Source organism: Equus quagga, chromosome 17, assembly GCF_021613505.1.
Source record: "Equus quagga isolate Etosha38 chromosome 17, UCLA_HA_Equagga_1.0, whole genome shotgun sequence".
NCBI classification, from domain to species: domain Eukaryota; kingdom Metazoa; phylum Chordata; class Mammalia; order Perissodactyla; family Equidae; genus Equus; species Equus quagga.
This window is the reverse complement of record NC_060283.1, coordinates 36,980,494-37,003,158: the sequence shown is the minus strand read 5'-3', so window position 1 is coordinate 37,003,158 and position 22,665 is coordinate 36,980,494. Positions and strand designations below refer to the sequence as shown.

General features: G+C 47.7%; 1 protein-coding gene across 4 annotated transcripts in view; it reads left to right on the top strand.

The window, feature by feature from the left end:
• Positions 1–22,665, top strand: part of AGAP1 (ArfGAP with GTPase domain, ankyrin repeat and PH domain 1) — a 559,767-nt gene that overhangs the window by 337,251 nt on the left and 199,851 nt on the right. For all 4 annotated transcript variants that reach the window (XM_046643545.1, XM_046643543.1, XM_046643544.1 and 1 more), the window contains one exon: positions 12,685–12,789. In XM_046643545.1, the coding sequence (XP_046499501.1) occupies positions 12,685–12,789 (105 nt within the window). The remainder of the gene's footprint in view (positions 1–12,684; positions 12,790–22,665) is intronic.

Here is a 22,665-nt window from a genome sequence, read left to right as displayed (position 1 = left end):
CCAGGAGGAAAGTGAGTTGTCATTCCCACCTTTGATTTCTCCGATAGAAACTCTAGTTCCCGTTTGAATTGCCCTCCTCCACCTGTGCCCACACCTTCACTTCCGTAACAGATGGAAGAATCCAGAGGGCCGGGCCCTGGGTGGTGCATTTCTTTCTGCCTCTCTGTGTCCAAAGTAGCAACTTACACTTAACGGTATGCACAGTGAGACTGTTTGTATCAACGTGGTCTCTGATGAGATGGCCTTGTAAACATGCTCTTTCTAACCAACTCTGCCTGGAGTGCAGGGCGTACGCATGTGGTTACGACAGTGGGATTGGAGCCCTGTAGACAATGTGGATTCAAATTCGGGTTTTCCTTCTCACTGGTCATATTAAATGCACAATGATGTAATCTCCATGAAACATTTTGCCATTCGTGGTAATGGTTGTAATCATTCAGTTATTTGTTCGTTCATTCAACAAGCAGTTTTTGGACATTTGTTATTTACTGGGTGACAGGAAACAAACTAGGCAAGAGGAGAATGGTCCCCGCTGTTGTGAAGTTCGCGATGCAGAAGCTAAGGAGCCGGACGGGGCGGGATCTGACATGGTCTGGACGGCTCTGTCAGGTGGAAACAGAATGCCAGCCACATCGACAATGTCCGTTTTCTTTTGGTAGCCATATGAGAAAGAGTGAAGAGAAACAAGTGCAATGAATTTTAATAATGTTTTATTTAACCGAGTATATCCAAAACGTAATCATTTCAGCACATAATCAATACAAAAAGTTATACTTCTTTTGCTACTAAGCCTTCAAAATCTGGTGTGTAGATACACTTACAGCACATCTCACTTCGAACTGGCCACAGGTCAAGTCTTCAGTTGTCGCATGGGGCTGGTGGTGGCCCTGCTGGACCGAGCGGTCCAGAGCGAGGGGGTACTTGACTGACTGGAAGATGCCGGCTGGGGAGGTGGGGGAGGCAGCGTGAGTGAGATTTCTGGGCCCAGGAAACATGGAGGTGCTGGGGGGTGAGCGCACCATGGTTGGCTCCAGCTCTCTCACCCTGATGCTGGAGGAGCCCAGGTGTCGAGTGATGAGGAGCTCGGGTCTGCACAGGTTGAGAACGGGCTACCTATGGGACCCCAGGTGGTGCTCTGCACAGTTGTCGATGAGCGTAACCTGAAAAGACACGAGCTCTGAGCAGGGGCAGCGTTCAGGAGTCAGGTAAGTGAGCAATTGGCAGAAATGTAAGAGAAACTAGAGGGAAGCTGGAATAGTATATTTCAAGAAGACATAATTATAAGTGTTAGGGGGAGAAAAAATCTCCCATGCAGAAGACTTCTAAATAGTTTACGTCGATTGAAAAACCTACTTCATAGCTTACCTGCCGCATTAGCTTTTGACTCTCAGATCCAACTCCTGTGCACACGCGTGCCGCACACACGAACTTTAAAGGACAGTTGCCATGGCGTGTGTATTATCTGTGATGATGGCTGGCATTGCTTGAATAAAGCAGCAGCAGCCTGTGTTTTGTTGTTGCGTTTACAGGAGTCCCTCTCTGCCATGTCTACGTGTCCCCGTGTGGTTGCACGGATTGCTTCTATCTTGTGAAATTCCCGAAGGGTTCGGCCCCTCCACCCCCGTCCTCACTCTGTGACCCGCCTGGACTCCTGGCTGTGCTGGCTTCCTAGGCAGGCGATGGAATTCAGTTTAATTCTCCACAGCTCAAGGAGAAACCGCACCGACTCTGAGCGGAGTCCATTTCCAGACCACAGCGAGCGCCCCTGGGTTTTGTTTGTGCTTCTCTCCTCCAGGGGCGGTCTGGGTGGGCACAGAGGGTGGGCAGCTGAGAGATGATTGAGCGGCTCCGCTCTGCTGCGCAGCCCACGGAGTCCCCAGACGGCGGTCAGGACAGAGGGGCAGCCCCCAGAGGTGTCACCCAGCAGCCATTAAGTGTAGACACTGCCACTCCAGCTGCTGAAAACCTTGTGACAGAAAGCGGCCGAGCGAAAGGAAGAAAAACGAGGCGATCAAGAGATAATATTAACTAGAAAGCTCAAGAAGGAATCTGTCAGTCCTGCTGGAAAAAAATTTTTTCTTTTTTTTTCCCCTTTGGATGAGTGGGTACTTTTTGTTGTTGTTGCTATTTTAGTATACCAATATATAGCAACTCCATTGTGTTTTTCTGCCCGTGTTTACAATTCATTTGGTTCTGGTTGGGACTTAATTCCAGCCAGACCTACCGTGAAGTAGAAATCTCTTGAGCGTTACTCAGAGTCAACATGGTTTTTAAAAAGAGAGGGAAAAAAAAACCCAACAAACTTTTTTCCCTTCTCCATCGTTGTTCTTGGTCTTGTTATCCGGTGGACACGGTGTTAAATTGGATTCCGTGTCCATCATTATTAAAATGTGAAGTGTGTCGGTCACAAAGCATACATTTCGGGGCAGTTAGCCGAATAATTCTTTTCTTTATTATCCCAAATTACTGCTGAGCTCTGGAGAGGGGACCAGTTTAGCCAATTATTGCCATTTGAGCTGGATTTGTGGGTGATTAGCTCCTGGTCGAATCCAGTCCCGGCCGGCTCTTTGAAGCCCAGGCCGTGTGATTCTCTCAGCAGTGAGGGAGGAATAGACGCGGCTAATGACAGGAAGGTCGCGCGGGTGAGCTGACCTGTGCGTGGCGCAGGTTTGGGTTTCGCAAATAGGGCATCCACAATAACAAGTGTGTCACTAACCCCGCCGTGCATAATCGGGGCTTTATAGGATTGTTGGAGATGCTGACAGCTCAATTAAAGTGTAACCCTCTGGACCCTACAACCTGGCAGAATGACAGAAATATTACTAACCAGGAAGGGAGGGGGTCATGAGGAAGCTGGTTAAAGATCCAGAATCGTCTCCTCGTCCGGTCGCCCCCTCCCCCAGCTCCCTCCCCGGTACAGAACAAGCTGGGAGAAAAGTCAGCATTTGTGGTATAATAGACCTTCTGGAAGAGGGGTAGGGAGGTGATATGACTATAAAAAAAAAAAAAAAGGAGTTCGGTTAAAGGGGGCTTCCTGCTGTTTCTATGGAAACACTTTAAACTAGATGGAAAGTTACAATGGTACAGTTATGGCAGAGCTCGCGTGTGCTGGTTGAATTGTCTGCTCCATTTCCTTTTACCAAAACTTACATCCAAGCATTTTGTATGTGAATTTGCTGGAAGTTTCCCATTTGAGGAGGCTCTGGGGAAACCAGTTAATGGGGATGATTTTCTCACACACAGTGAAAGATTTTGTTATTGATTTACTACTACTTTTTTTGTTTTTTTATTTTGGTGAGGAAGATTAGCCCTGAGCTAAGATCTGCTGTTAGTCCTTCTCTTTTTTGTTGAGGAAGACTGGCCCTGAGCTAACATCCATGTCTATCTTCCTCTACTTTATATGTGGGATGCCTGCCACAGCATGGCTTGCTGAGCGGTGCCATGTCCACACCTGGGATCCGAACCGGTGAACCCCAGGCCACCGAAGTGGAACATGCAAACTTAACCGCTGCACCACTGGGCCAGCCCCTGATTTACTTCTTAAGAGTATTTTCCTCACCTTGAACCACAAGCTGTTATGATCCATGGTGTATCCATAGTCTTGTCATTCTTGTCGCACTTGTTTTTTTTTTCTGTTAAACCCTGCTCCCTGTAATCTTTGGGCCACTCATCCAGATTTGACTCGATGGGCATTTTAATTAAGTGGCAGCATATTACTCCGTCTCCACTTTTTTCCTGGTTTTAGGTTTTTTATGGGTTGCATTGACACTTGGAGATGTTTTGGGTTTTTGGCGACATTTTAGAACTGAGAATGGCTATAAACTAGGCTCATTGCCAGGACTAACCATGTGCCAGGTACTGCTATGAGAATCTGAGAGTCAGTGGCAGCTCAGACAGTCCTTAGCCCCCAGAATTCCCAGTCCTTTGCTGGGGGTGGGGGATGGGTGGCGATCCATGTGTCTGTTTGGGGTATGCTGGATTGCAGGTGCCTACTAGATAGTCAGGGAAGGACGACCAGTTTGGAACGAGAGGGACAACCCAGGGAGTGGGTGAGTCAGAGCTGAAGATACAGATGTGACGGTGGAACCTGCATGGCTTGTGTGGTGACGTCCGGCATCGTACCACCTACTGTGCTGGGTGCCATAGGCATGCTGACCATGAGACTGTTCCCCTGTTCACAGCAGCTCACAGCCCCTTCATACACCATCGTATTAGTCTCTTAGGACTGCCGTAACAAAGTACCACAGACTGGAGGGCTGACACGGCAGACATTTATGTTCTCAGACTCCTGGAAGCTGGAAGGCCAAGATCCTTCTGAGGCCTCTCTCCTTGGCTTGTAGATGGCACCTTCTCCCTGTGTCTCCACGTGTGCTTCCCTCTGCATGTGCCTGTGTCCTGATCTCCTCTTCCTGTCAGGACCCCAGTCACATTGGATTGGGGCCCATCCCAATGGCCTCATTTAACCTTAATGACCTCTTTAAAGGCCCCATCTCTAAATACAGTCACATTCTGAGGTATGGGGGGTTAGGACATCAACAGAGGACTTTGGGGGGAACGTAATCCAGCCCATGAGAACCTTATCTAAAGATCCAAGGGGTGTTTGTTTTAGTAGAGGTTATGGAAGTCCGGAGCCCGTGACCCTGCAGGTCAGGGCTAAAGGGCAAGCCGGTGTGCACCAGGATGGCGGAGAAGAGGCAAGAAAGGCATTTCAAGGAGAAAGAAGAGAATTTGCCAATTTTAAATAAAGTTGATGGCTGCTGATTGCTCCTACATAGTTTGATATCCTGTAACAGGGCTCAGCCACCTGTTTCTATAAAGGGCCAGAGAGCAAGTATTTTAGGCTTTGCACATCATCTGATCTTTCCAGTAACTGCTGACCTCTTCCAGTGCCTGGTGAAAGCAGCCGTACATACGAATGAACATGGCCGCATTCCGATTAAACTTTATTTCCAAAAAGACGCAGAAGACTAGATCCGGCCCCCAGGCCAGACTTTGCCAGCCCCAGTCCTGTAAGATTCGCAGCACGAACAGTCCCTGTTCGAGTGCACTGGCATGGAGAGGTCCTGTGAAGCAGGAGCGTGTGCCTTGCGTGAGATGATGTATCTGACACCCATGATGCGGAATTTGCCCACGTCAGCACTGGTCCCGTATATAAGTGATGGAGGGATGTCAGGAGCAGCCTGTGCAGACTCCACCCCCTGCAACAGACACTTCCGTGCCTGAATTTCCACATCTTTTGGTCCAGGCATGTTCTTGGTCAAGTGTGTGTTTGTTATCTGCAAGGGACGGCTTAGCATAACGAGGGAGCAGGAACAGGATGGATAAGCTTGCATTCTGGAAGAGTCACAGTGGGGAGCGACGCCTGGATGGACCATTTTCCGTAGGGAGGCCGTGACTTGGGGGAAGAATATCGGAGCTCCTCGTATGAATGACCCCTCTGCTTCCCCAGTCTCTAATGATGAAATTCCATCCGCCTACCACTCACCCAAATGCGCTTTTGTAGTGTTTTCTTGAAGTCAATTAATATAAGTAAACCTCACGTTTAATACATGTTACAGAAGAAATCTTGATTAGAATAAAAGTAATGAGCACAAATGTGGAAGTTGAGTGACTGCTTTCATACTCTGGATCTCAGTTAAAGATGCCTGCTTTGCTCTGCGACATTGTAGAAATTCATAGAAACCTTTAACTGCCATAATGAGAATCTGTTCAAAAGTCTTAGGAATGCGGATCGTAAGACACTGAGGAACCAATAACAGGTGTTCATTATACAACCCAAAGAAGGACTCAAATCTTGCTTTTTTTTTTTTTTTTTAATAAGTAGAAACAGGAAACATTTCTAAACTTGTGTGGATGTTTTTAAACCGTGGAAAAACTATTGTCTTTTTAAACTTGGTCCTTAGCAAGCTCTTGGCACCCGCTCCAGTGCAGCGGGATAATTCAATTTATATCCTTGCAAAATCACACGTGTACCTTCCTTACTTCAGTCAAATGCATGCATGGCCTGCGGTGGCTGTTAAAGCCGATGAGGAATGCTGCCTCAAGAGGAAAGACCTGTGGCTGTGCCTCTTGATGATCTGGTCTGGATGTGATGCAGCCCGCAGCCAGCTGTTGCTCCCTTGCCACATAGGACTCTGGCCATTAAATGCTCCCTCTGTGCAGGCAGACACCAGCGCCACTCGGTCCCTCAAACTCAAAACAAAGACCGATTTGCCTGGTTAAGGCCCCCAGTCTTTAAGGCAGCCAGTAAATCTTGTTGGTAAATAATTGCTATCGAGCAGAGTTTTAATATAAATTTATGAGTGGTGTTTTATCACAGCTTGGGGCTACAGCACGCACTGAGTGATGGATTTCAGATAGCACTTCCATTCATTACACTAACTTTGTAAGTTATTTAAAGCTTGTACACTTCACATTGCTTTTGGCTTTCAATGACCTCTTGGGACTGGGCAGAGAATACACATGGCTAATAAAGAGATGGCAGCCAAAAGACAATTCTACTCTTTGCTCCACCATAGAAAAAGTTCCTTGAGCTAAAAAAAAGCAAGAAGTGTCTGCTTGGAATCCTGATATTTTGGTTGTAGACATTAAAATCACAGTCTTTCTGATGCATCAATAAATTAACTAGGTGATGGCAATTAGATCAACGTTTGCCATTTCCAAGTTAGATAAGAGGAATATTTGAGATGTCACAAAGCCCTTAAATTTCTTACTGTGCAAACAAGTGAAAGATGTGAAAGCTTTAAAATTGATCTGGAGGGTAAAATGATTCACAGAGAGGCGGCATGGCATCAGGGTTGTGAATATAGACCATTGCTCCTGGCTTTTCGTGTGGCGTTGGTTATCTACTGCTGGTAATTAACCCAAATCGTAGTGGTTTAAAATAATGACCAGGGGCTGGCCCAGTGGTGCAGCAGTTAAGTTCGTGCGCTCCGCTTCAGGGGCCCAGGGTTCACCAGTTTGGATCCTGGGTACGGACCTCACACCACTTGTCAAGCCATGCAGTAGCAGGTATCCTACATAGAAAGCGGAGGAAGACAGGCACAGATGTTAGCTCAGGGCCAGTCTTCCTCAGCAAAAAGAGGAAGATTGGCAGCAGATGTTAGCTCAGGGCTAATCTTCCTCAAAAACAATGACCATTTTATTATTTCTCATGATTCTGGGGGTGAGGAATTTGGACCAGACATATTGGGGAGAGCTCATCTCTGCTCCACAAGATGCTTTTTACGGCTGGAGCATCCAAGATCGTTTCTTCACTCAAATATCCGGTGCCTCAGCAAACATGGCTCTGACAACTGGGGGTTGATGCCAGCAGATGAACAGCAGTCCCATATCGGAGACCTCAGTTCTCCTCCACGTGGTGTCGGGATCTCTCCCTTTCACGGTCTCCGTAGCAGATCACTTGACTTCTTTCAAGGCTGGTAGTGCTGCCAGGGGCAGAACAGCGGGAGCGGCCAGGCCTTCTTAAGGCTTCAGCAGGAACAGGTGCAACATAATTTCCACCACGTTCTGTTGGTTAAATTGAGTCAGAGCGCCCAGGACCACACAGGGAGCAGACTTTTTGAGGGTCATCTTTGGAGATTAGCTACTTTAATCTACCCTCCCACATGCAAAATGTGCATGCGGACCCTCCTTCCATCTCCACGTTCGCCGAGTCTCATCCTCTCTTGGTATCCAGCTCAGGCTTGAAGTCCAGGATTGTTGTTTACATCAGGTACCCATGTGGATGGGGCGCCTCGGATATGATCCTTTCCACCTGAAGACCAGGGTACTCGAGATAAGTTGTCTTGGATATGCACACACACACAGTGCTGACACAGGGATGGGAGGCCTGTAGCAGTTACTGGTCCATAGCAGCTCTCAACCCAGCTGGGCACATGCTGCTAACCCGCCCTTCTCTGGGCACCGAGGGTGTGTATTCTGCTTCCTGGAGGGCATCTCCTTGGCCCTGGGCTCTGCTGTCTCAGTAGGCCTTCCTTTTCCATAAGAAATGGCCTGTGTTCACAACTGTGCCTCTTTCTCAGCCTGCTTCTTGCTGTACTTAGGTCGAGGTCCCAGATGCTTCTTTTCAATTTGAACTTTCTCTGTGCCTTTTAGACCAACATGGTGTAATTCCTTTAAAAACCTTGTGGGTGTCCTTTGTATCAAATTAAATCCATTCCGTTAGACAAAAGCTAATCCACAGATCCCTATCTCTAATCCACAGATCTGCTCTGATTGGAAGGGTCTGGGAGGCCCTGCTTTAAATGTTTCTGAGTTCTCCTGAGGGGGTCTGACTGCCACACCCTTGATGGGTCTGCATTCTGAGATCACATCTACCAGCATCCTTGGGATTCGATCCTCGTTCTGAGGCCAGTTCTTACTCTGAGAGTTTTCTACTGGCAGGAGAAGCTGGGAATGCAAAACGGTTTTTCTCGTGGTTTTTAAATCGGAAATATCTTTTTCTAATTCTGCTTGAAAACTCCCTCTCACTCCTCTCACTCCTCCCAGATTCATCAGAGCTAGTAGCACATTGAGCGTTCTGCTGGGAAATCTCTGTAGCCAGGCCCACGGGTTCACCAGGCACCCTGGCCGTGCTGCACATTCCTTGGGCAGCAGATCTGCTGATTGCTCTGCCAGTGCACAGCTCGGGCCTCCTTTTTCCAACCTCAAGTAGCATTTTCCTCACTGGCCTGCCACATTCCATTAACGGCTCTTACGACCCTGCCAGGCTCAGCCAGCTGCCTCTTCCAGGCCCATGTGCCACGGGGTTTTTATTCTTGTTACAGCAATACAGGATGTCTTTCTTGTCTATTGTTGCGTACGAATCTACCCCAAAACTTAGGGATTTGAGGAAACTTTTCTTTTATTATTATTTTGCATCATTTGGTGGTTCAGAGCACGGATGGCTTCTCTGTCAGAGCTCTCCAAAATGGAAGCTACTGGGATTTCTTAAGGTTTAAACCCAGTGTAGATAGCATCTCTTAGGCTGATTCTGTTGTTAAAATGAGACTCGGGCATCCCCAGGTCAGGATGATTTAAACAGGGGCATGAATAACACAAAGGGTGGTGCACTGGGAGCCATCTTGAGACCAGCTACTGGGCTGGCTGTGCTAGTTGGGCAAGTTACACAACCTCTCTGTGCCTTGGTGGCCTCAGCTGTAAAATGAGGATAATCATGGTCATCACTTGCATCAGGTCATTGTAAACTTGTAATGGATTAATACTCGTAAGGCTCTTAGAGCAGCACCTGGCTCACAGTGAGCCCAGAATTGTTTTGAAATAATTTTTTAAGTAGATGCATAAGCCCCATGAGAGTCACGTAAAACGTTAACTGTATCTGATGTCCACGCCATGGTAGCTAGTCAGCGAGAAACAATCTTAAGTGAGAGATGGTTTTTACGTGTACGAAAGTGGCATCTGAAAGATGGACCGAGTATGCATTTTGACATTCTGCCGTGCAGCTTTGCCCTGGGTCACACAGAATCAAAGAGACTTAGAATCATAAGGGCCATTTGCACTCGCTGATGGGAACTGCCCGCCCGTGTGTCTGTAGCACAGAGCCTTCCGGCCTCTGTCATCCTCTGGCTAGTGGGATCATGGTTTCGTGTTCTTTAAAAGTTTAAAATGGACTAGTTTTAGGGTTTTCCATTTTCTTGGTACTTAGCGTAGAAAGCGTGTAAGTTCGAGACGACGGAAGCGTGGGGGTACAGTCTAGGGGGCTCAGCCTGATGCAGTGAGGGGCTGCCGGGATGCTGGGGTGTTCTGGGTGCATCAGTAGAAGCCCATCCCAGAGGGAGGCGATGGTTTGCTCTCTTCCTTCGGTGCTGTGGGGGATGTTGACCGCGTTCAGAGGAGAGCCCCACAGTGGCAGAGCACCTGGGGCCTTTTGCTTTGGGAGGAGTCTGGGGCTAAGGAGCTTGGCTTGCGTGGCCCCGTGATGGGCCAATCTCCCTGGGGCTTTGTGGCGGCTCTCTGTGGCCCCTCAACGTAAGGGCGTGTTGGGGAGAGGCTCCAGTCTCTCACTGCAGCTCCAGAGTTTACGAGCCAGGCTCGCCCCGGGAGGGCAGTGGACTCCTGCTCAGACAGCTCGAGCTGTCGAGACCCACGGGCTCCCTGACCACAGGCCTGCTCAGGCAGGGTCTGGGCGACTCCAGGCAGGGATGGTGCAAAAATATTAGTCTAGCAGATTCAGAACTGAATGGTTTAACTTCTGGGGTCTCTTTAGACTCTGAAATTCTGTGGTTCTCATTTGGTACAAATACTCTTAAAAAATCAGTGTTCAGAATTAATTTAAGCAAAAAAAAAAAAAAAGCAAAAGAAAATATGTTTTTAAGCCACAGAAGCTGTTCCCTGAGTCTCCTCATTCGTAGTCCGATTGAACCCCTGATTAGAAAGGTTCCTCTTGCTTGCCGCCTCAGAAGCCCTAGCCACATGCCTTAACTCATGAGAGGACTCGAGTCTCATCGTGCTTTTCAAGATGGGGCTCTTTTTATCATTTCTAGAGAGACAATAGACAGTTTGCTAATTTCTCCGGGTGTTTTGGCTGACTTCTTTAAAGGTTTACACGTGTCAGTGCAGAAGTGGACCCTGATGTCAGAGAGCTGTGGGCCTTAACTCCACAGTCCTGGGCTCTCTCGGGACTGGCCCTTCGAGGAGGCGCAGGTCTGGGGATGACTGTTGTCTGTGTGATAGGACAGAGGTGCCAAGTGGCCCAGCTGTGGGAGGTCCAGCACCTTCGTCCAATCCCACTATCTTCTTCTGGCTCTCTTGGCCAGAGGTCGAAAACCCGAAGCCTGCGTGCATCCAGCCTGCAGACATGTTTGGTTTGACCTGTATTACAAGCAAACAGTGTATACTCTGTTGTCAGTATTTTAAAGTAAAGAGCCGTCACATAAAACTCCAGTTGTCCTCCTTCTCTTGGGTAATCAGGAAAGCTGGCAGCACAGACACAGACCCTGCATTCCCTGCAGGGTCAGCAGATCCCGGGGGCCCCCGCTCTTGGGAACACGTGATCCCGCCTTGTCCTAGCTGACGTCCTCCACGCCGTTAAGCAGGTCTGACCTTCATGGTTAGCAACAGTTCTGATCACCCCACTCCTGGGATTTTTTCGTAGAGTTGAGATTTGCGTCCATAGATCCTCGTCCTGTTCTCCCATTTCTCAAAGACACTCAGAGTTTGGAGCGTTCCCGGGTCCTCTAAGATTTAGCAAACGGAAATCCCTTCCCCTGGATCCATCCACCATGTCTTTTAAGGGCTGTGTTGGAGTTCGTTCATGGTAGAGTGATGTTTGTCTGTTCCCTCCCTCTGTGAGTGCACAGTCTAATCAGTCCCTGCATCATGGACTCCATCTGCCCTCCCGGGAGGGGAATCGGGCTGGAGGCCCCTGCCGGTCCCGGGCCACCCCGCCTTTCAGGTTTGGCATTTGTGCTCTGGAAGGAGGAGCTGGTGGTTCAGGACTGACGGCTTTAGGCCAGGCAGTAGGGGGACACTGGAGGCTTGGCCAGTGTAGGCACTGCCCACAGGTAGGAACTTATGCCCAGCGTAGTGGCAGGAATGAAGAGGGCAGGGCGGCGGGTCCTGGCACTTCCCATCGGCTGACAAGTTCCCTTTCCTCTGGGCCTCAGTCTTGTCTGGAACGCGGGAGCCGTAATAGCTCTGCTACCCTGACCTGTTGCTCATGGGGAGCAGGTGAGAGAGTGAGCATCCGAAGCTGGGAGATGCATCAGTGCGTTCGCACTCAGGCCATTTGAAGGGAAGCCCATCTTACCTGGTCCAGCGCTGCCCCACACTGCCAGCTGGGCAGGCCTGATGCCGGTGTGGCTGTGACATGGGGAGCAGCGTGGCTGATCAGCATAGTCTCCCCAGCTGTCTTTTAGGGGGTCGGGGGGTCAAGTAATAAAAACCCAGCTGGGGGGCTGGCCTAGTGGCGCAGCGGTTAAGTTTGCACGTGCTGCTTCGGCGGCCCAGGGTCACCAGTTTAGATCCCAGGTATGGACCTGTGCACTGCTTGGCAAGCCATGCTGTGGGAGGCATCCCACATATAAAGTAGAGGAAGATGGGCACAGATATTAGCTCAGGGCCAGTCTTCCTCAGCAAAAAAGAGGAGGATTGCCGGCAGATCTTAGCTCAGGCCTAATCTTCCTCAAAAAAAAAAAAAGGGGGATTAAAGTAAATTATACACAATTCATCTATTAAATGCTGTTACTAAGTATGCAAATGGAATTTCATGTTTTAATAAACTAAAAGTCTGAAATGAAAACCTGTAAAATAAAATGACCTTAGTTGTAAATATCATAAGGTAAGAATGTGGTTACTGTCTTATTTTTAGAAAAGGAAATTTAGGTTTCTAAAAACCTTATGCCTTTAGGTGTTCCATATGCACTCATAACTTGGTTATGGGGAGGTATAACATGGCACGTCATGATGATCTGTATTATAATTTTGAACTGATGGCACATCTCTTAGTATCATCAGTATCACAAAGTTAAGTTCTACACACACAAAAGGAAGTTTGTTGAATATCTATGTTGTCTGTAAAAGAGAGGAGAAAACCAAACTACCAAGCCAACGAGTGTAATTTCCATTTTAAGATGGCAGAGATAACATGAAAATTTAAACTTTTTAAAATTACCTATGTGCCTGCTTTTTTGTTGTTCTTTTAATTTACATGGGGCTTTATATCTGGCTCCTTTTCCCTTATAGGGCATGCTGTTGAAGCGAAGTGGCAAGTCCCTGAACAAAGAATGGAAGAAGAAATATGTCACCCTGTGTGACAATGGCGTGCTGACCTACCATCCGAGTTTACATGTGAGTGTCTCCCCTGGGAGCAGATGGCAGGACGGACCTCAGCGTCCACACCATGGGGGTCGGCGGGGTGGACGAGGGTCCTATGCCCAGTCAGACCTCTCCCCTCTGAAGTGAAAGTAGTAATGGGTCTCCTGCTCCATCGTGGGATCGAGAATATGTCCCTCGCAGTCCATCCAACCATGTGTCTTTCCCTCTCTTCCCCTCCCTAACAATCTATGGCTCTCAAGTTCCACAAAGAATCATAATAAAAGGCACAGATGAGATAAAATTTTAAATGAGCAAGGAGTAAGAGAGAAAGAGAAGAGAGCATCTATCTGAAAATCTAGGATAAAGGAGACAACGGCATTGGAAGCCAGGATTCAGCTCTGAGCAGCTGAGAACAAAAACAATAAGTTAAATGCAACTCATAACTCAGTTTTTCTTGTCAAATACAGACACATATCAGTTTATAAGGAAACTTTTCTCTCTGTGTTGATAAAATGTGTCAGTTATCTTGGTGATTAGACAGAGTAAAAAACAATTTTATTTTGGGAGGAAAATGCAGACATTCTACCCTTAGAAGCCTTGATAAAATCTGGAACGTTGATAATAGTTTCATAACAATACATTCCATGAATCTTGCACGATGCTTCTCTGCCTCGATGTAGATAATGTGTAGATTTGAATATGCAGTGTTAGCTGGACATCCGATTATATCACTGTGTCAAGCTTTTAATTTTAAAATTTCTAAACATTTGAAAAAATTGCAGGGTTATTGACAAGAAGTTAGAAATAAGCATAGTGAGGAAAATCTAAACCACTCCCCAAATACCACCCAGAGAACATGACTGCCAGCATGCGGGGCGTGTGCTCCCATGCATTGCTATGCACATGTGCTTTTTCCTTCCACAAGCACGTGGCCACCCTGTGCACACCGTCTGTGGCCAGCTTTCCTAGATAATGATCGATCATACACACGTGCCCATGTCAACAAATATCCTTGTACACCACCATTTTTAATGGTTCTACAATAGTCACTGTGCAAATGAACCCTAACGGATTTAACAGTGTCTCCAAACTGGACATTTGGCAAATCAATTTCCTTCGAATGATTTTTACTGTTAGAAGTAACTCTAATCACTGTCTTCTATTTACATCTCTGTGCCCTTGTCCATTCCCCTCAGACAGATTCCTAGCAAATCAGCTTCCTGAGCTGTGTGTGTTTCCGTGGCCTTGGGTGTATGTTGCCAAATTCCTGGAAAGAGTGTTATCCTCTCTATTATCTCCTCTGGCAACATACCAGAGGGCTTTTTCCCTGAACTCTCGTGAACATGTACCTTTAAAAATTATATACATATATTCCCCCCATACTAGGCTAGATGACAAGTGGTATCCTTGTTGTCTCATTTGCTTGCTGGGGTGAATTGCCTTTTCCCCCTTGTCTTACAGCAGTACCTTCGCTTCTCTGGACCACGTTAAAGGGCAGGTGTTTCATTAGGCATCTCTGGCCCGTTTCTGATGTTGATGGGGATGCCTCCCCCCCCTTCACCATTAGGTAGACTTTTGAGAGATGTGTTTACCGTACTGAGGAAACTCCTTTGTGCTTGATTATTTGGGGAATAGAGTCAGGTTGCTCCTCCAGGTGGCCTCCACATCAGAGACTTAGTACCGGTCCCAGGAGGCCCGCCTGTGCCCCGTCGAGGTCTTTCCGGTTCTGCAGCCCCTTGCACACCCATCTCCTGTCCGTCAGAGCACCAGAGCAGTGCGGTCTTCGCTGGGTTCTCTCCCCAGCACTGCTCCATCAGCAGGGAGGCTGCCCTCTCGCTGGCCTAGTTCTTCCTAAGACGCTCTCAGAGAGCAAGGTCTGAGTATCAACCTGGTTGCTTTATCTTACTCAGAGAGAGAGGTGTAATCAAAATATTCGTCTTGCTAGGGCTCGCTGACTAGTAAAAAGTGAGATCAGCTTAATGATAATTTCATGTCACCTTCCACTCACCCGCTGAGCCCGGGCTCCATCAGAGGAACGTTGCGGCTTCTTGCCAAAGGGAAAAATTGTAACAACAGTGTGTACTGGGAAATTCCTGTAGGAGAGCTCATGCCTGCTTACTGTTCATCCCAGCCTCTTGATTACGTGATCACCATGAGTTCTTCAAAAATTCTCCTACCCAGGCTGCTTCTTGTGATGTCCCTTGGTGTTTGCCAATTTGATCTTTTTTTTTTTTTTTTGTAACCTGTGTGCGTGGATATACAGGCAGGGACCACAGTGGGGCTCTGTTACGTAATTGTATGGCAAGCAAGAGCCAATGTCATTTTAAAGTGCAGTGCAGTTAATGCCAGTCTCCTGGGAACTGAAACTATTCATGCAAGTGCATGGTTCCCTAAGGGAGTGGCTTAATCTAGGAATGGATGGGAATTACTGGAGCATGGAGAGATAGCATGACCTTCATTGTAATTCTTCATCAACCTTATTTTCACACCCGAGCTTTGGGTGCAAGTTTGGACGGGCAGCGAGTTCCAGGTGTGTTCGCTGACAGGTCCCTGGAGTGGGTCTGCTCTGTTCCAGGCTGTTGGGGAGCTATGGATCCCTACCAGCTGAGTTAGTCCGCATTCTTGGGTTCAAAATGGGAAGAGGTGTTCAAGGGGATGCCCATTGACAGAGTCCAGACTTCCCTCGATAAGAAGTTTGGGAGCATGCAGATGTTTCACTGATTCAATCCCAAAATTCTACACCATGAAGAATGGCCCAATTAGTGGAAAATTGCAAAAGGCAATTGAACCAAATGATCTCAATTTAACCCCAATTGCACTTTCTAGGTTATCCCCAAGGTCACACCCACTTGCTAGGCTATCTCCAAGATATATTGTGGCATAAAGACCACTAAAGTGACTGTGAGTTTATTGGCCACATGCAGTGATGACATAAATGGTTGAATATTGGGAAAATCTGCCCAGATTGGTGGCTTTGGGTGTCATTATTGTTGGTCATCACACTGTTACTGGCCACAGAGCAGGGGGTCTGCATCGATCTCAAATATTAGAACCTATAGCCTGTTCCTCTCCAGGGAGCCAAGGAAAAGAATGTGGCTAGGGGCCGGCCTGGTGGCGTAGCAGTTAAGTTCGCGTGCTCAGCTTTGGCGGCCCAGGGTTCACCGGTTCCGATCCTGGCCGCAGACCTACACACCGCTCATCAAGCCGTGCTGTGGCGGCATCCAACATAGAAGAACTAGAATGCCCTACAACTAGGATATGCAACCATGCACTGGACCTTTGGAGAGAATTAAAAAAAAAAAAAGAGGAAGATTGGCAACAGATGTTAGCTCCGGGCCAATCTTCCTCAAAAAAAAAAAAAATTTTAAAAAAAGAATGTGGCTAAACCATATGATGCTTTGAGGTAGAATTTTCTGCAGAGATTTAAGTGTTTATCAATAGTGGACTACCTGTGCCAGCTCCTGGTGTTATACCCCTCACTTTCGATGCTGTGGTAATTTTTCCAAAAAGGAAACTGGCAAGCCTTTTTGAGGGTGGGATTCTATAAAATAGTACTTCTATAATGGGGTAGGGGTTAGGGGCTTGTGAGCACCAGGCTTGAGGATTGATCAAACACATAAGATTCAAACAGATGTTAGGTGGGGCCCACAGCAGCTCCTTCAAAACCAACATGTACGTGTTGCCGAGAGGCTCTCTTCTGGCTGGCCCAGACTTGTGTTTCCTGTCCACACGTGTGTGCTCACCGGCCCTGACTCCATCACTAGCCACCTCTGACTTGGTGATCACGTTAAACTGAGGGAATTAGGCAGGGTCTAGCACACAAGGAAGATTGGAGAAGAGTAAATGACTGAGTCAAGTTCACATAGAAATAGGCTGGCATGGCAAGGACCCTGAATCATTTTATTACAATCTCTTCACGAAGAGTTCAACGTGCTCGGGAGTATTGGCCACCGTCAGTATTTTCTGGATTGGATAGCCCAGTCTGTAAGGCTGGACTCTCCTCCAAGTTAAATTCCCAGGTGAGCGCCCCACACCCCCAAGTGCTCCTGGACAGACAGGCAGGCAAGGGCCAAGAGGTGACTGAGGATGGCACAGTGTTGCTGCCGGAGGACAGAACCACCCCGCCAGCCTCTCCCTGCCCCAGTCTTGCTGTCTCACCGCCTCAGCTCCTGCAGGCTCCCAGCAATGCCGATTTTCTCAGACGTTTGCTTGGGAAAGACGTAGCAGCAGGCTGTAGCTTTAACTTCCTTTGGGCAGGTGGGAGCAGGAGACTGACCATTTCCTAAACTTGCTTAAAAAAAAGTTTCTGCACAGCAAAGGCAACCATCAACGAAACGAAAAGACAACCTAACAATTGGGGGAAGATATTTGCAAACCACGTATCAGATAAGGGGTTAATATCCAAAATATACAAAGAACTCATACAGCTCAACAACAAAAAAACCCAACAATCCAATTAGAAAATGGGCAAAAGATCTAAACAGAGATTTCTCCAAAGAAGATATACAGATGGCCAACAGGCATATGAAAAGATGCTCAACATCATTAGCTATCAGGGAAATGCAAATCAAAACTACAATGAGGTATCACCTCACTCGGTCAGAATAGCTATAATTAACAAGACAGGAAACAACAAATGTTGGAGAGGGTGTGGAGAGAAGGGAACCCTCGTTCACTGCTGGTGGGAGTGCAAACTGGTGCGGCCACTATGGAAAGCAGTATGGAGTATCCTCAGAAAATTAAGGATAGATCTACCATATGATCCAGCTATTCCACTTCTGGGTATTTATCCAAAGAACTTGAAAACACAAAGGCATAAAGATACTTGCACCCCTATGTTTATTGCAGCATTATTCACAATAGCCAAGACTTGGAAGCAACCTAGCTGCCCATCAAGGGACAAATGGATAAAGAAGATGTGGTATTTATACACGATGGACTACTACTCAGCCATAAGAAATGATGAAATCCGGCCATTTGTGACAAAACAGATGGACCTTGAGGGTATTATGCTGAGTGAAATAAGTCAGAGGGAGAAAGTCAAATACCATATGATCTCACTCATAAGTAGAAGATAAAAATGACAAACAAAAAACGTAGCATTGGAGATTGGACTGGTGGTTACCGTTGAGGGAGTGGGGAGGGCAAAAGGGGTGATTAGGGTCACATGTGAGGGGATGCACTATAATTAGAGTTCGGGTGGTGAACATGATGTAATGTATACAGAATTCGAAATATGATGTACATCCAAAAAAAATAAAAATTAAAAAAAAATAAAATTACTTCATTAAAAAAAAAACAAACTCTTAAGTATTTTTAAATGTCTTCACTGGATGCCCTGGATCTCCCCCAAGGAGGTCAGTTATAATCCTTAGGGAAACAGATACGGTTTCCTTATTACACAGGTGTCCGTGGATGTGTTTACGTAAAAGATCATGCTTTGGACACGAACCACAAGTTTCAATCCTGAGCAGATGTTCTGCAGACACTGGTGTGGTGGGAAACAAACCCAGGCTCTTGACAAAACAAGCAGTTGGTGTGTGGCCCCAGCTGTGCGCTGAGCTTGTCGAATGCCACACTCTCTGAAACCGTGGCTTCAGAAACAGGCTGCCCGTCATGCACTGGCGACACTTGGCATTACAGCAGGCGGCAGGGTTGGTGTGAGGCTGACGGGCTCCCTGTGCACTTGGGATGGGTCAGCTGCCAGGGAAGCACCCTAAGGCTGGGCTGCGTTGGCTCCTGCCTGCCTGCTCAGAACTCAGGCTGGTTCTACACACAGATTATTAGCAAGGGACCTTAGGGTGGTGGCCCCAGGAAATCACTTCCTGCTGGCACCATCACTTCAGATCTCCCTTTCTGTCCCTCACATCCTTCCCCCAGTCACATCTTCTTCCTAAGCCCTCATAGTCTGCCCAGTTTTGTGGCATCATCCCTAGAGGTATCTTTCTTTCACCCCATGCCCCAGCTCAGTTCCTGCACAGATGATTTAAGAGACCAGCAGTCCTTGGTCCCTCTGACCCACAGCTCGGCCTCCCTCTGTCATTTAGTTAACACAGGCTAGCCCGCACCACAGAGATGCTGTTGGAGGAAGCCTTGTTGCCCCAGGCATGTTTCCTGCTGTTGGAAACCAGAAATGCTTCTCTTGGGGAGGAGCAGTGGGATGGAGCTGCCTGTGTGTATCCAGATCGTAGGAAGTGACACTCTCTGGACATCAGACGGGAAAAGGGGCAAAATGTTGATCCAACCCAGACCGAGAAAGTTCCCTAAAAGTTGGTATTAGCAACACCTCCGGACCCCAGATTTGTGCACTCTACATTCTGTGAAGTCTTAACCCCATCCTTGACCCACTGCCACACCTCCTTGCCTGTTTCAGCTCTTCCCCCAAAGGCTTGGGCGCCATCAGCAGTGGCTGCCTCGGGATGACAGGGTCCCCGTACCTCCTGCATTGTAGGCACAGAGCAGAGATGTAGGCACAGGAGGAAGAAGCGATGGTGGATTTCAATGCTAGGTGTTCCTAAAGATCCGTGGTTCCCGCAGTAGGAGCCCGCGATAGTCCTGGGGTCCAGTGGCGGGGGCAACGTAGCCGAGCCCTGCACTTACAGTGAGGAGAGCCCCCAGCCAGAACGTGGGGCTGATAGAACTTACGCATCCATGGCATTGTCTCTGTAACCGACTATGGCGGCACCTGGTATACAGGGGAGCTGGGCTGCCCCACCTTTTCAGAAGTCAGCATATGCCCCTGCAGTGTCAGATTCCATATCCATTCCCTTCTGCGTCTGGCCAGGCCCCAGTTGTTCCAGGGGGTACATTTTAAGGTGGACATTGAGAAACTAGCTGGACAGTGTCTGCTCTGCAAATCTGGAGGAAGACTCTTTTGGCTGGGAAGTTTGATAGCAGTGTCTTCTAAGGTCACCTTAGACTCTTAAGAGTATGTGACTCTGAAATTTCCACCAGAAACACTTAGTGAACTGAGACGGATGGTGTCGATTGGACTTCTAAGGGAAAGCCTATCCCAAGATTGGAGCTCCTGGGTGGGACCAGTTACAGGCTAAGACGAAGACCGGGGCCCAGAAAACCCAGTTCGCTTGACTCGCCTTTCTCTCTCAAGATGCTGTTATTAAATTAAGTGAAACCCATAACCCAGTTTAGATAACACATGGAAAGCTCAACCAAAATAATGAAGCTGCTTTGGTTTTTTAGATGCTCCAAGTAGGGTGACCAGTTGCCCTGGTCTTCCCGGGACTGTGGGGCTTCTCAGGACACAGGACATTCCATGCTAAATTCGGAAAATCTTGGGCCACCGGGGACAAGTCGGTCACCGTCACTCCAGGCCTGACCAGCTTAACTGCCTCTTCACCCCCCACTTGGCATTTTGCAAAGACAGCGCTCAACATTTAAAGAAGACTAAAATAGTGCAAAGCAAGCTGTTGACTTCTGTTGCTGCTCTGCGGTCTATATTTTTGTTTCTCTGAAAAATTATATGTCTACGAGGCCTTTCAAAAGCCCGAGCCGCTGATCCTTCTTGGGGGAGATACGGATGCGTCTCTCGTGGTTTTATGACGCTTTGCTGGATCACAGTCAGAGTGGGTGAAGGGCAGGCTGTTCCGTGGACTTAAATATGAGCCTTAGGGAGCACCTTGATAGAAAACTGGAGAGGATAATGAGAAAGAACTGAGACCTGGGGGCTTCACAGTTCAGCGTCACCACCCATTCATCTTCTGTGTCAAGAGAGCAGCCATCGAGGGCACGGCTGGAATTCCTGCTGACAAAGGTGTGCGCACTGGGATTCCTAAGTGGGCCTGGAAGAGCCAGCCCGTGGCCGCACGGTCAAGCCAAAAGACTTCACGGTGCCCTGCTCAGCAATGAGGATATGTGGTGGGTGGGGACAGCCACCCCTTCTCACCACACCTGGCTCGCAGACCTGGCTGACATCTGCATGAATTGCTCACACTTTTGAAAACCTCCTTCTTGGATTTCTTTCCCATTCGGTGTATGGACTTTTCCTTCTCAGAGGACGCTCATTCTTGGGCAGATCCATTCCAAATCAAGTGACTTAGATTCTCTGGCTACACAAAGCCTTTGATTCTGTATGTTGTTGACATTTGTTTTTTTCCACGTGAATAGAGTCAAACTTGGGTTCTCTAAATTGTCATCAGAATGCTGATTTGAGAAACTTCCTACTTTCAAAATCAGACAGAATATCCACTTCTTTACTGATGCACAAGTAACAAAAAGATCTGAGATGATTTCCTAAGTAGGTATACTTCTCAAAAGAAATAACTGAAGGAAAAAGAAAGATACCTACGCTGTGAGAACAGCAACTCTCGCCTGTACCCATTGCTGGTAATTGTCATTTAAAATACACAGAATCCTCCCATCAAAGAAGGGCATTTCACTGGAGGATTGAGGAGTCACTAAGAATCTGCCGTCAGTCCCTTGGGTCAGCTTAGCCCACCTGTAAAGTAGGCCTCAAATTTCTTGAGGAGGTGAACGCTGAGTCATACCCGGAGAAACTCAAATTCTTCCCCAGAATGGTTCAGAAGTCAGTCTAGCTCGACTCTAGATCACTAGACAGAAAAATTCAAAGCCCAGATTTCCAAGCATAGAACGTTTGAGTCATGGAATGATGGAGAACCGTGAGAAGACAGGCCTCCATTTCTTACTGAGAACAATGTCGGATGTGTCAGGTCCATGACACATTACTGTAGTAAGCATGATTCATTTTATGATGAACGATTCTTTGGTCTTGTTTCCCCTTTATAAGCCACAGTGCTGAGAGCTGTCCTCTAGTCTGTATGTTCCTTTCCAGTCTGGCTTCTTGCATTTCCAGGCTGCTGTCCATTGTGCAGGTGGACCTTCATGCCCTTTCTGATTTCAAGGCGGACCAGCTGTTCTGGAACCTTCCATGTCCACTGCCTATTCTAGAATAGCCTCACTGAGGGCAAGGACTGCCCTGTTCCTCCCATTTGCCCAGGGCTAGTGTGTGCCTGGCACATAGATCAGTACTTGTGGGTTCCACTGAATCGAGTCTTGTGGCTCCTGTAGTGTCTTTGCTCTTAGCTGGCCTGGGCCCCGAACCTCGCATGGATGATCCTGGCTCAGCTTGAAAAATTCTGGTGAGATTGGGATCAAGAAAACTAACCGCACTGTACAGCCAGACCTCCCTAAGTATAGATTAGCTTACGTTTGAGTCGGAGGAGAACACACATACCTAGGACATTATGTGAATGACGCAAAATCTAAATACACTACTGGAATCCCCCCAAAAAATCCATTTAAAGGTAGATTAGGAACATACACAGATGGCAAGGAGCAAAGATCTGGAGCTCTGTAGCAACAAATGTACCTTTTCCGTTCTAGTCTGACTGCCCGTTTCAGGCAAAGGGGATAAGATTCATAAATGATGTGTCGAACCGCAACTGGTATTTCTGGGAGAGTTTCTAAGATGGGCAGGAGTCAGCGCTGGGGAAGCAGAAACAATCCCAAGTTTGTCTGGTATCATTGGGACGAAACGGATAAGCCCTCTGTGTCGGGGCTGTGTCGAGGTTGGGACAGAAGCTCGTGTCCTGGAGTCCTCGAGTCCGGCACATGTTCTCTGCTTCCCCTGGAAACACCCACAGTCCAGTTATCCGCACAGAGCAGTTTCACCATCAGGCCTGGCCTTTCAAGCCAGTGGTGAGAGCAGCACCTCTAGGAGCTTGATGCATAGAGTTTGTCTGCTTCAAACTGTATTTAATGCCTCTTTCCACGAAAGGCTTTGAGGCAGCTCACAACAGACAGTTGATGTGAAAGTATATATATGAAAACCCACCTATATGGTCACGTGAGAACATAGGCCCATATGTTGATGCACACACAACTGTGGGCACAGTTTCATTTTAATTTTTCTTAGAGAGAAGGAAATCAAGG